General features: G+C 43.8%; 1 protein-coding gene across 3 annotated transcripts in view; it reads left to right on the top strand.

Moving 5' to 3' along the window:
• zfyve28 (zinc finger, FYVE domain containing 28) overlaps positions 1-12,713 on the top strand; it is a 19,106-nt gene extending 6,393 nt beyond the window's left edge. For 2 of the 3 annotated variants that reach the window (XM_088400240.1, XM_088400238.1), the window contains exons 2-14: positions 4,913-5,053; positions 6,437-6,574; positions 6,674-6,876; positions 6,985-7,074; positions 7,155-7,244; positions 7,318-7,419; positions 7,499-9,016; positions 9,266-9,361; positions 9,590-9,753; positions 10,577-10,690; positions 10,785-10,889; positions 11,113-11,216; positions 11,289-12,713. In XM_088400240.1, coding sequence (XP_088256366.1) covers positions 4,913-5,053; positions 6,437-6,574; positions 6,674-6,876; positions 6,985-7,074; positions 7,155-7,244; positions 7,318-7,419; positions 7,499-9,016; positions 9,266-9,361; positions 9,590-9,753; positions 10,577-10,690; positions 10,785-10,889; positions 11,113-11,216; positions 11,289-11,420 — 2,997 coding nt within the window. In that variant the 3' untranslated portion in view covers positions 11,421-12,713. The remainder of the gene's footprint in view (positions 1-4,912; positions 5,054-6,436; positions 6,575-6,673; positions 6,877-6,984; positions 7,075-7,154; positions 7,245-7,317; positions 7,420-7,498; positions 9,017-9,265; positions 9,362-9,589; positions 9,754-10,576; positions 10,691-10,784; positions 10,890-11,112; positions 11,217-11,288) is intronic. The other variant, XM_088400239.1, reaches the window with a different exon arrangement.

The raw sequence follows: 12,713 nt of genomic DNA, 5'->3' as shown, positions 1-12,713 counted from the left end.
AATTCCACTATTGGAAATTTTCATTTGCGTGTATGTAAGTGTAAAAAAAAGCAATAATGTTTTTTTTTAAGGACGTTATATAAAAACTGGTTATTAAGTCAAGTCAAATTTATTTAGATAGCTCTTAATCACAATTACGATAGCTGATGTTCAACTCCAGTCTTGTAGGTGGCGCTAATGTGAGAATATTTTGTTTCTTATATTTTTGTTTTTCACATTGAGTTAACTATAAAAATATAAACTGACAAATTAGACTTTGATTTTGATGGAGGTCATTGTTTATTAATCCCACTCACCCCATTTCCCAAATTCCTGTTTGACATCATGTAGTAGCACCATCTATTGGTGGATAGTTGATACTGCAAGACTTTTCTTGTTGGGGCACGTCGAGTCAGGTGTCGCTGCAGCGATTATATATTTGCATAGTTTTTACACCGGATGTCCTTTGTGATGCATACATGCAAAGAATGTGAAAATGAACTCAGCAGGGAGCCAATGAAGTGAAACCAAAATTGGCTCCAAGTGAAAAAAGTGAGGGCAGACGAAGCAATTAGCAATTAGCATCTCTCCGCAGAGGAGTGTCTGTAAATTGGCACACAGTCGTCGGAGGAGGGAACAGCAAACTGCTGAGCACTGGCTTCATATTATGCCCGCTTTCTGTGCTGCTTTGCGGATGCCTCATTCTGCTCAACCGCTAGCCGTGCAGTAATTGATTTCGTGTCACTTTCCTGAATTTAGGGCGCTGACCCTTGGTCAGAGGAGATGGAAGACTTTTAATTCATTGCAGGCTTTTGAGATAGGTGTGGGGAAACAATGATTGAAGGGAAGTGGCCGTGGAGAATGTCAGATTTGAAGGGAGACAGAAAGGCTGCTGTCATTGGCGGTAATTAGTCGAGCGTGCTAATCAAAGGCTTTTTTTTTTCGTTCTGCTCTTCAATGTCATGAACATCAAGAAGCGTTACCTTTTTTTTTTAATTCTAATTTCTAGCATCAATGTTGAGTGGTGCAGTACAAAATAGGGTTAATTGTTCACAGTGAGTTGTTGTCTACTGTCACAAAAACATCTAAGATGTGCTTTTTCTGGCCACTTAGTCAAAAAGATGCGTGCCGCTGCAAGCTCTTAGGTCACGGCTGTCGCTCCGTGTCATTTGCAGCAGCCTGTTCAGTGTCTTCGCTCTGTCACTGTTTATAACCGCCAAAGGGACGTGGACAGATTTGGGCTCAATATGAGCCATGGACATCCTCCAAGATAGCAGAGTGGCTGTAGGTCATTCTCACACGAAAATAAATCACGGCAGCGTATAGGTGCATTCACATGCAGAATGCTATTAAGCTAACGTCTTCTCGTTGTTAGCATAGCCTAGCCTCAAATAGCGAGTTTGTAACTCCAAAACAGGCCAATGTTTATATGGTAGATGAAAAGTGTCAACATCTGCTCCAACTGATAAGTTCACCAGATTTCTTATCACTTTCCTGAAGCACCAGAAACACTTTGAACAACTTTATGATCTGTAAACACAATTTGATATCTAAATCACACAGGTTCTCGCTTATATTAGGTTGACATATTTTCTTACTTTAGGGACTTGTCTTTCTATAAATGCAACTTCTCCATTGTAGCTGCAAAACAGCCAATTCTGGATTGTATAACCAGATTATTTGTTGCATAAGAGGTTCCATTGGGATGCTGGCAAACAGGGTGTCACATGACACCCATGAACAGTCAGGGGACCCGAGATGGGGATACGCCTTTAACTGGTGGACGCCAGACACATACAGAGGTCACTGCCTAGTCCAAATGTCACATTAGGATACTCTCCATCAAAGAGGCGCAGATTAAGCCATCATTCCAGATGACTGGATCGCTCTTGAGTTAATCGACTGAGATAAGTCTAGTTGTCTGATGTAGATCCAAATCTTCATCGTGCCGATAAGAATAGATTTGAACGGTAGTGATATTCCCGAGTACTCTATAGTTAGAAAAAACAAATGCGGATCAGGCAACAGCTGTGAGGCAATCATGACTGAAAAACGTTACATTCGAATAAAATCGACGCTATTTAGTTTGTGTCTATAGCCCCATTGGCTCACTTTTGCTTTCAACACGGAATCCTAAATAATACATGAGTGTATGAATCAGCGTCCCCTTAAAACATTTGCATGGGATCCTTGGTAGGCAGCCAGAATGCAGCAAAAGGGGATTCAAATAGAATACAGGGTGTCTTTTTTCATACCCTTAAGTGGGTTCAATGTGCACACACCGGTGGCGCCGCATCGATGATATTCAAGTGTCTGGTAGTTCTCATCGGCTGCACGCTTTGAATGGAAATGAAGTGTAGAATTTGAAGACCTTGGAGAGAGCAGAGATGACAAAAAAATGCTGATGTTGCACAGTAGCAACGCTCAATGTGAGCAGACAACAGACGTTTAGTAATTTATGTGTCACAAAACAGCAGGAAGTACGTAATTCTCGTGAAGTGCATTGCTTTGAAATTATTTTGGAATCACTGCGGATTGCGTCATCTTCCGAGCAGTCGACTGTGGGAGTATCACAGGCGTATGTCACACCGCAAAAGGATGAGATGAGAGTCTACTGAATCACGTCCTCACTTAACGCAAGGTAGAGCTGTCATTGATGGTGATGATGTAAGTTCTGGAGTCCTTTCAGAACCTATGCGGGGAAAAAAATAATCATAAAAAGGTGACCCAGAAAAATCTTCTTGTCCACATTATCACGGATTTATGTCAGTGTGAATCCAGCGTAAATGATGCATACTGTTTCACCAAACTGAACAAGAAAGACTTTTTGTTTTGGCAATAGCCAAAATACGTAGGCAAGAGGGCACAAGCTGCGTCAGTGACTTTCATTATAGTGACATCACTCGAGTGTAACCCACAAAGAATTCCACATGGAGTAACACAATGAACAGCGTAAAATGATTATTCTGGCATGTGGCTGTTTTATGGAGAAAGTTCAGCATGGTTTACAACTTTGTACTGTCTCAGTGATTATTATTGAAACACAATATTACAAGTCATAGAAATGGTTTACCCTCTCCAACCAATTCACTTTATTTTATAGATGAAGCAGCTAAATTGTCCAAGTTCCAGTGCATCTTGAACGCTGCAGCTTCCTTCGTTCTGCCCATGATGCCGTGCCCCAGGAATGTTCCCTCTTGTATGAGGAATGCAGCTGGAGGAGGTTTTAGGATGACATCTATTTCAAACACCTCTTTTTTTTCTTCTTCACTGCACACTGGCCTATATAATACTTCAGAAAAAAAGGATCTTTTGACTTGCAATTTCTGCTCTGTGGTCACCATGACATTTGTGTCACAGTGTTACCGAAGCCTGCCTACTGGTAACTAGTGATATAATATTAGGTATGCATCACGACCCAAGCGCAATTATGCCACTTTGAAAATTATTCTCCAAGTCTTGTATGTATTTCTTCTAGCAGGACTGATGCGACAAGCATCCCTGCTGCAGCTCTGTATACCCTCCTCGTTGCTTCTTTCATTATTAATGAGCGTGAGTGAGGCAACAGCGTTGTGTATCATATTCAGGGAGAAGGTCCACAAGGGAGTGGAATAGCAGATCACGCAACAGGAAGAGCATTGCAAACTTGAGGAGGGAAAGCACCTGTGAGAGATTTCTCCCAATTCAGTCATTCTAATATTCCATTTGATGCCATCAAAAACACTTTGACTGCACCGCAGACAAAAAGACAAGTAGTCGGCTGCCCTTTTAGCGCCTGAGCTGCTGTGCTATCATTTGGTTTCTCGCCGTGTGTGTGAGACGATGCGTGTCGGCATGTGGTCGCCATTTTCACATCCATTAACCTTTCCATCTATCTGAGCTCTCCCTTGAATCTGTGTCTGCATGTGAATAGATTGGCTTTTGTTCTCAGAATGTGAGCAGATCTATGTGATACGATATTTCCTTGGAATTACAAGCACGATCGAAGTGATTTTTTTTATTTTTTATTTGCCTATCTTGTACAATGTATGTCACTCAACCAATGCACTCTTTGCCTCCATTATGCTGTTGGTCCCAACTCCTCCAATGCATGCTGGCAGATTATGACACAAATGCGCTACCAGGGTTAGACTCACTAATTACTCCTACTCTTCTGGGAGCTTTCACTGTATTAAAGCAGGCATATCATGCAAAATCAAATTTCTTGAGCTCTTAGCCATGTTTAAATGCTAATTCCTCACCAAAGCACCTCAAGTGTTTTTTTTTCCTCCATTCACTCATCTTGAAGCATTCCTGCTCATTTTTCCTCTCTATTCACAAGCCTTGTCTGATCCAAGAAAACGACCTCATTGGTCTTAACATTGTGATGTCACAAAGTGAGGAAGTGAGGGTTAGAAAAATAGCTATATAGTCATATATACATACACCTATAGTTGACTGTGAAAAGTCTAAAATAGAATACAGCTCTTTTACCTCACGCAGTGACAATGAATACAAAATATGTCATTTCCATCGCCCTAAAGAACAACAACCGGAAAATACTTTGACGTGTTGTCTAGGATTTGCACACAAGCTACAAAACAACTATATATAACTCCCATACATCACTTGTATTCATCCTGTGTTCAGACAAAGAATGGAATTACCCGTTAATAGCCAATGCATCATTTGCCAATTAGCATACAGCCCAGTTCTTCTGAAAAATAGTCTGTCTTTATCTAACACTAGTTAGTTATGTAGCAAACCAAGTAACGGTGGTGGAGGCAGACAGCAGCTCTTCTGTCAGAACCCAAATGTGAAGAATTGATGCACTGGATGCTAAATCATAATTTTAATATGGTGGAAAGACCCCGATGGGGGAGATATAATGGCCAGGCAAAGTGGCTCCCATCCCAAACAGCTTAGGTCAGTAACTCGGTGTGATTCTTTACAGAGGACCGACCCGCAGCTTCTGGCCCAGTTCTACTACGCGGATGATGAGCTGAACCAGGTGGCCGCTGAACTGGACAGCCTCGATGGAAGGAAGGACCCCCAAAGATGTACCCTGCTCGTCAACCAGTTCCGCTCCTGCCAGGTGAGATGGGAAGATGGCGGATGTCTTTGTTGATTTTTTTTTTTTTTTTTCCATAATCTAATTCGTACTACACAAACCACCTGGCCAGACATTTTTTTCCGACAATCTGTAAATATAGACATGACACTTATCAGCCTTAGTCTAAAAATTGGCATGGTAGTCTTATTGTTAACTTATCTAGGTCAAGTATCCACATGAAGCACTTTGAGCTGATAACGTGCGATAAGTACAGTTTTGTAAGTGTGTAAGGGAACATACGTGTTTTTATCAGTCATGTGTTTTGTTAATGAATGTCCAAGAGTGGCTTCTTCATGGAGCGACAGCTTTTTGTGTTGGCGTTACTACGCATTGTTTAATCCTGATAGAGGAGATGGTTGGAGTAGTTTTTGTGCAGTCAGGTGCTTGGAGGGCAAGGTTGTTTGTGAGTGCCGGATGCCATGCTGAGAAAGCTGCGGGTGGTATTGGGAGGTCGTCATGTGACCTGTTGTGCTTCAGCAACCCTCCCAGCGCCGCTGCACACCGGGCCGTGCTTAATAAGGTCACCACTTGACCCCCGACTGTTCTTTTACCTTCGTCGGTGTGCTTATTTTTGTTTTGCTGCAGCGCTGTTTATATAATTTTGCGTGGTCTTATAAGTTACGCAGATTTTTTTTTTTTCCTCAAATGTTCTTCCTGAAAGCTTTTGAGGATTAAAATTAGGCAATGATACCCAACAGCCTGGTGCTCCAATAATAGCGGATAAGCCCACTCGGGCCAACAATTTACATTTGAACCAGGCACTGCAGCTATCGGCTACTATTCGCGGTCCTCTCCGGGGGCCTCTGGCATGCTGCTTATGTTATGTCAGCCTGAGCGCTCTACAATGTTGGTGTGTTTATATTTTGGATGGAATGAATCGGCAAAAGAGGATAAACAGATGGTCCTCGAGATGATTATCAGAAGTGTCCCCTGCAAATAGAAGCTTACACATAGACAGCTCCAAACTGTAAAAAGACTCAACGGTCAAGCTTTCCATCTTTTAATCTTCCTCCTGCGGGCATGCAGAGAAAGACGCAGTGCTGCGCCTGACAAGATTACAGTGCACAGTGCCGCTACAGTTGAGTGAAAAGCTCATTGTAAGTCATTGTTATGGCTCTTGTACATGCCAGCGGCACATAAGCTCTTGATTAGCTCTCGTGATGTGTGACACACTATTTTCGCAGCTTGAATTACGGGCCTCATTTTTGTGTTTTTTATTGAACGCCAGCGACCCTAATGGTGTAATACTCTCCTCAAAGTGCCTTCATTTACCTCCTAATCAATGATCACCAATGGGAGAAAAAAAAGGTGTCATTAGCATTCATGTTTGCTTCATTGTGCTTTTGTGATGGCGTGACTCTGCAGGACAATGTGCTGAACATCATCAATCAGATTATGGAAGAATGTATTCCCTGTGACCGAGCCAACAGAGACTTCTGCGTCAAGTTCCCCGAGGAGATTCGTCATGACAACTTGGCGGGGCAGCTCTGGTTTGGAGCAGAGGTATACGCTAATTCCCTCAGCGTTAGTCTGGAGGAAAAACAAGTCTTAGTCCATCAAGACTGTAAAATGATTTTGAAAGATATCCCTGCTTTTGTGTAGTGTTTAGCTGCAGGTTCCATCATCATGAACAGGGAGATAGAAAGTATCGCAATGAGACCCTTGGCAAAGGACCTAACACGCAGCCTGGAGGAGGTCCGCAACATCACCCGAGACCAAGCCCTGCGAGACCTCAATTTCTACACGGACCGCATGAAGGATGCACTGCGACATTTCGACAGCCTTTTTGCTGAGTTTGAACTCAGGTAAATTAGGTGCAGACCTTCTTGGCGAGCAGAGCGCAAATAATAATTCAAATCGGCCAACAACAAACTCAACTGCAAATGTCATCGTTTCCCTTTCTTGCATTGCAGCTATGTGTCAGCCATGGTGCCTGTCAAGTCTCCCAAAGAATACTACGTCCAGCAGGAGGTGATTGTTCTCTTCTGTGAGACGGTGGAAAGGTGAATTACCAAAGCAGTGGTTGATGCAACACTTTGAGAAGAACAAAACACTGATCTTTTTTTTTTTTCTTCTGTCCCAGGGCGCTCAGTTTGGGCTACCTCACTCAAGACATGATTGATGACTATGAGCCTGCGTTGATGTTTACAATTCCCAGACTAGCCATTGTATGGTAAGTGTTGCCCGTCCTCACCAGTCTTCTCCTTCCTTTCACTCCTCATAAAGGATCTTGAATCTATTTTTAGTGGGTTGGTCGTGTACTCAGAGGGACCTCTCGACCTTGACCGAAAAGCAGAGGACATGTCTGAGCTCTTTCGCCCTTTTCGTACTTTGCTGAAGAAAATCAGGTACACTGAGAGTGCCCTCGTACCTTTTGGTTCTTTACCACCTAAATCATGGTGTAACGATGTTTTCTCACCTTTTCAGAGACCTGCTGCAGACTCTGACGGAGGAAGAGTTACTGATGCTGGAGAGGAACCTCTGTATCTCTCAGGATGGCGAGTTAGCCACAGGCCAGGAGGAGGCCACAAGCAAGACACCAGCACCTAAACAGGAGAACCAGTCCTCCTCCAGCCCCACTAATGTCACCTCCAACACGGCTGGTGATGAGGAGCAAAAGCATTTGTCTCTGTTTGTTTGTCCCAGCCATGAGGAGGAGTTGGCAGAAGTGGAAAAAGGCTGGGAGGAGGTGGAATCCGAGAAAGGGGAGCAGGCAGAAGACTTGCAGTGTGAGGAAGCAGAAGAGGCTGAACTTGCTTGTTCCATGCAATATGATGAGGAAGAATTGGAGCAGCTCAACATGATGGTGTACCGAGTCGGAGACGAAATGTCAACTCTGCTGTCACCTCCGAGCCAGGGCCAGTCCCCGGCTCGCCGTCCCAATAAAGGCGAGGTGGGAGGAGCCAGCGGGCCTTCCAGCACTGAGGTCTCCCCTCTCAGGTTACAGAGGGGCCGAGGAAAAACGGGTATCTATTTAGAAGAAGAAGACAGAGTCTTCTTCATGGAAGATCTGGACCCATCAGGAGACGGCGTTCCCAGCATCTCAAGAGAAGTCCGTAGTTGTGTCGCCTCGCCTTCTAAAACCCAAAAATCCGCTCATCCGTTGCAACGTAGTCCAGGTGTGCGTTCGGACGCCGTTTGCAACGGTTGGCTCCCTGAAGGACCTTCAGAGCAGCCGTGTCTCCAACCACGCACTAAGTGTCTCAATGCAATGCGCGCTGCATCGCGCACATCTGCTCCCAGCTCCGAAGCGCTGCCTTACACCAACGGCTGGGAGATGGGCTTAGAGGGCACCGTGAATGAAACCGCAGAGGTCATTGCCCATCGTATGGGCGGCATGAAACTCTCGGCCACTGTCATCTTCAACCCTCGCTCCCCCAGCTTGACGGAGCTGGCGGTGGACAAGATGCTGCGGCCCTCTCCCTCCGAGATTGAACCTTGTGGTCCGCTGGTGGCCACTCACTGCTTGCTTAACTCTTGCGTCTGCTGCGGGAGCTGTGAGGACGCCCGCGAGGACGCCATCACCTCTGAGACCGCAGGCCTCGGCTTAGGCCTCACTCTAAGAACAGATAAGCACTGTAAAACCACAACCCCCGGCGCTGTCATCCAGTCCTCGGCTTGCCGGCTGCCCCCGCGAAGCCGCGATTGCTTCGGCAGAAGAGAACTTTGCCAGCTGTCTCACACTTCAGCTCGCTGCTTGAACCAACCCCTGGAAGAGGAAGGGAGAGCTGAATTATGTGAGAAGAACCTGGTCGTCGATTCTCTACCGGGACATCACAATCAGAACTGCGGCAACGACATTGTGGATGAGCCTTCTACATGCGACTCACAGGAGACGACTGAAACGAGGCAACACCCAACCGGAGGTCCGTTGAGGGACAAGGACAAGCAAGGAATTAAGGAATCCAAGAGGGAGAGCAAAGAGGAGAACAGGAAGGGCTCCAGGTAAGTTAGTTATCTTTCGCATTTATGACTTTTGTTGTCTTTCATTTCATTTTTTACCACCACCATTTGTTAATTTGACATCTTACTAATTTTCAGACTACAGTATCTACATTTTCATTTATATTGACGATTTTTTTTTTTTTATCACTGCACGTTTGATAGACTTCAATAGCATTTTGGTATTCAACTGACCTTGTGTTTGTCTTTTTATGTTTCCAATATTTCCTCTTTTTTCTGTATCGTTTTTAGTCTTCAAAACTCCCCCGTCAGCTCTGTGTCAGGTAGTGACTGTGAGAGTGTGTCGGTCACCACATGTAGTCTATCCAGCAGTGTTTACACTCCCAGGTAACTATAAGCAGCATCATATGCGAGTGCAGTAATTTTTTTTAATATTGGGCCAAAGCAGTAGATGATGTTTCCTCTCAGTCTTCATTTATGATATTCAGATGTCTTTGGTGTCTTAAATCTCAACATCTTCACTCAATGAAATATGTATGGAATATTGTGAATTATGTAGGGACAATTGAAGGTACAAACAGCCTCTCCTGCTCTGTCTCCCATCGTTTCCCGCAGTCCCGTCAGCAGCCTTACTCCCAGCTCAGGCACGTCCGAGGACCTGGACCATGAGGATATCCGGCTGGCTCTACAAGATGCCAAGATAGCTGCTCGAAATAAAATTCGCTCACGCTTCCACAGTAGCAGCGACCTCATTCACCGGCTCTTTGTTTGCATATCGGGTAAGGCCTTGCACAGTGAGTTTATTCGCTTAAGATGTGTACACACACGCAAACTTGATGTTTGATGTATTACTAAGACTAACCTGTATGAGGCAGTGTGGTGCCGCCAGACATCCACACTGCCCCCAAAATGAATATGAAATAGTTGCTCGTTAGTTAATTGATTACTGTAAAATAAAAATTATTAAATGTATATTTGAATTAGATTAATAAAAGTTTTACAATAAATCAACCAACAAAAAAAGAAATAAAAATGTATTAAATTTATAAAAAAAATTATTAAATGTATATTTGAATTAGATTAATAATAGTTTTACAATAAATCAGCCAACAAAAAAATTGAAATAAAAAATTTTAGGAATGAAAATGCTTGCATTTATGCAACAAATATAGGAAAGAATAAAGCAGACTAAACTTTGCCGCTGCATTAGTCAAACACTCAACACACCCATTTGCTCCTCTATTTTTGTCCGTCCGATCTTCCTAATTTGTCTGTTGTTCCATTTCACTTCGTCATCGAGTCTGTGGCTCGGCCCAACTCTATGTTGACCACATAACGATTGGCCATCAAATATTGAACAGTTTTACCATTTACAAATACCATCCTGACTATTTTCCGAGCAGATCGTGAAAGGAAAAAAAAAAAACTTCTCATCAAACCCACAGGATAATTGCACAGGATCATCTTTCAGAGACGTCCGAGAATTGGGCCTTTGCTGACTTTGATTACAAGGAAGCGGAGATGTTGCCCGAGGCGTGTACCCTACTTTGACTTTACCTGCCTTCTTCTCATTATTTCAATTTCTTCTTTTGTGGGATGTAGGTGTTGCTGATCAGCTGCAGACAAACTACGCCAGTGACCTTCGCAGCATTCTCAAGACGCTATTTGAGGTTATGGCAACAAACTTTGAGCAGGGAGACAACGAGCAAAAGAAAGGTAAGGATTGCACATGCATTATATAAATGCAACTTTGGGGAAAAGAAAAAAAATCAATTCATACCCAACTTGATTTATTTTCTGTGTTGCCTAGCAGGCCCTGTTCTACGTAGTGCCGTGCTAGAGGACTGCGCTCTCTGTCAGGAGACCATTTCCTCATCAGAATTGGCAGCCAAGGCCCGTGAGGGACAGTTTGAAGGTCAGCACAAACTCCAAGTTGAAATGTCAGCCCGTCTTCTTCGGATGAAGCCATACCAAGGCCCTCTTTGTGGAAATCTGACCGCACACTAAGTGGCTTGAGCAAACAACTTTTAGCTAGAATTCCAAGTCAATGGTGTTTCAATAACGCAGAAAAGAAACCTCAATGGTCAGACTCCTCCATACTTAGTGGATTTTTTTTTTTTTTGTGGCATCCATCGTAGATCCTCCTGACTGGGTTCCAGATGAAGTATGCAGCTCCTGTATCGCGTGCAAGGCTCCTTTCACCGTCATCCGCAGGAAACATCACTGTCGAAGCTGTGGAAAGGTACGACCCATTCCTCCTCTCAATGTGGTGATCCCACAAAGCCCTAATGTGTGTTGCCTTTGCTCCTCTCAGATCTTCTGCTCTCGTTGCTCCTCCCACTCGGCTCCGTTGCCTCGATACGGCCAGATGAAGCCCGTGAGGGTGTGCACGCACTGCTATATGTTTCACGTCACGCCTTTCTACAGCGACAAGGCCAACATTTGAAACACGGCGAGAGCAACGACTATGCGACGATGCCTTCACAGTCGACGTACGTGCTCGGGAAGGGAGAAGGCGGGGAAGAAACCCAGGGAAGGTCTCGCCTGTTTCCGCTGTTGTTTTCTGGAAGGGGAAGCAAATGCAAGCGCTATTCACACATGTGAAGGTGTCAAAGCGGGAGGGTGATGAGGCAATCGCAGACTTTGAACTGGTATTGCGCAGCACAACATGAAAACAGGCCATCTTAGGAGTTTTATTGCTTCTCATGTACAAATGAATGAACTTCCTATTCCACAGCGAGCTTCCAACATTTGTGCCAGAGCTCCCACGGGACTCGGATTAGTCAAAGAATGTAAGTCATGATAAGTATGTAAATAAGGATCATTCTGGTCATAACCATACCACAATGTCGGCTGTTGCTATTCACACAGAAACTGGTCAGAAATTCTCCTCACGCTTCCAGTCGCATTTACACAATAGTGCTAAGAGCTAGCTAGCTTTTGTATTGGAATTTTGACACGCTTTCGATGGCAGTGAATGTTCACGGGGCGAAACTTTATGGGCTGTGCCCATTGTGCACTTTGGGTGCTTCTCTTGCTTATTTAATGGATAAAAGGGATCTCATAGTTATCACCATCTAGTCTGGAACGCCCTCTAGTGGAGAGTTGACCTCTCTTCAATTTTTAAGCACGATCGGGAAGCCTTCTTGCAGACTGCAAGGTTACTCGTTGCTTTTCTTCTCATTCTAGTGCAATATTTTGACTACTGTAACCAAACAAGCCATTTTATTAGCTAAAAGATTTACATGTAGATGCTAGCTTGAGGTACGTCACACTCGACACGCCCGTCTCATTTGCATACCAAGTGCTCTCTGCTAAATATTCCTGTTTCCTTTGGCAGTGAAAAGTAATTTTCCTTTCTGTTATAGATCATCGGGTATATGAGAGTGGGCATTGTGTCATTTTGCTGTAACTCAAAGCAGCTTCTCAGGCATTTCATAATCAGGAACACACTACTGTTGGAGCCGTCGTATTGCCCTTAAAATTTAACCTCACTTCGGAAGGGTTCTGCTTTTTCTTTTATAAAGAATAAAAAACGGCATATGGAGCTATATCAATTGTATGTATATAAACAGGGAATCATGCAGTAATTTAAAGGCGGAATATTCTATGATTTCAGAGCTTGGTCTTATTTTGTAATATTACACCACATTTCCTTGATGGGTGTAGTGTTCTTTTTTTTTAAAACAATAGTTTTAAATGCAATGTAAACTGAAATAAATGTTTTTTTCAGTTTAAA

The sequence above is a fragment of the Syngnathus floridae genome, chromosome 16 (genome assembly GCF_059516105.1).
Source record: "Syngnathus floridae isolate MCC-2025c chromosome 16, RoL_Sflo_1.0, whole genome shotgun sequence".
Taxonomy (NCBI): Eukaryota; Metazoa; Chordata; class Actinopteri; order Syngnathiformes; family Syngnathidae; genus Syngnathus; species Syngnathus floridae.
The sequence above is the reverse complement of the archived record's forward strand: the minus strand, read 5'-3'. Positions and strand labels throughout refer to the sequence as shown.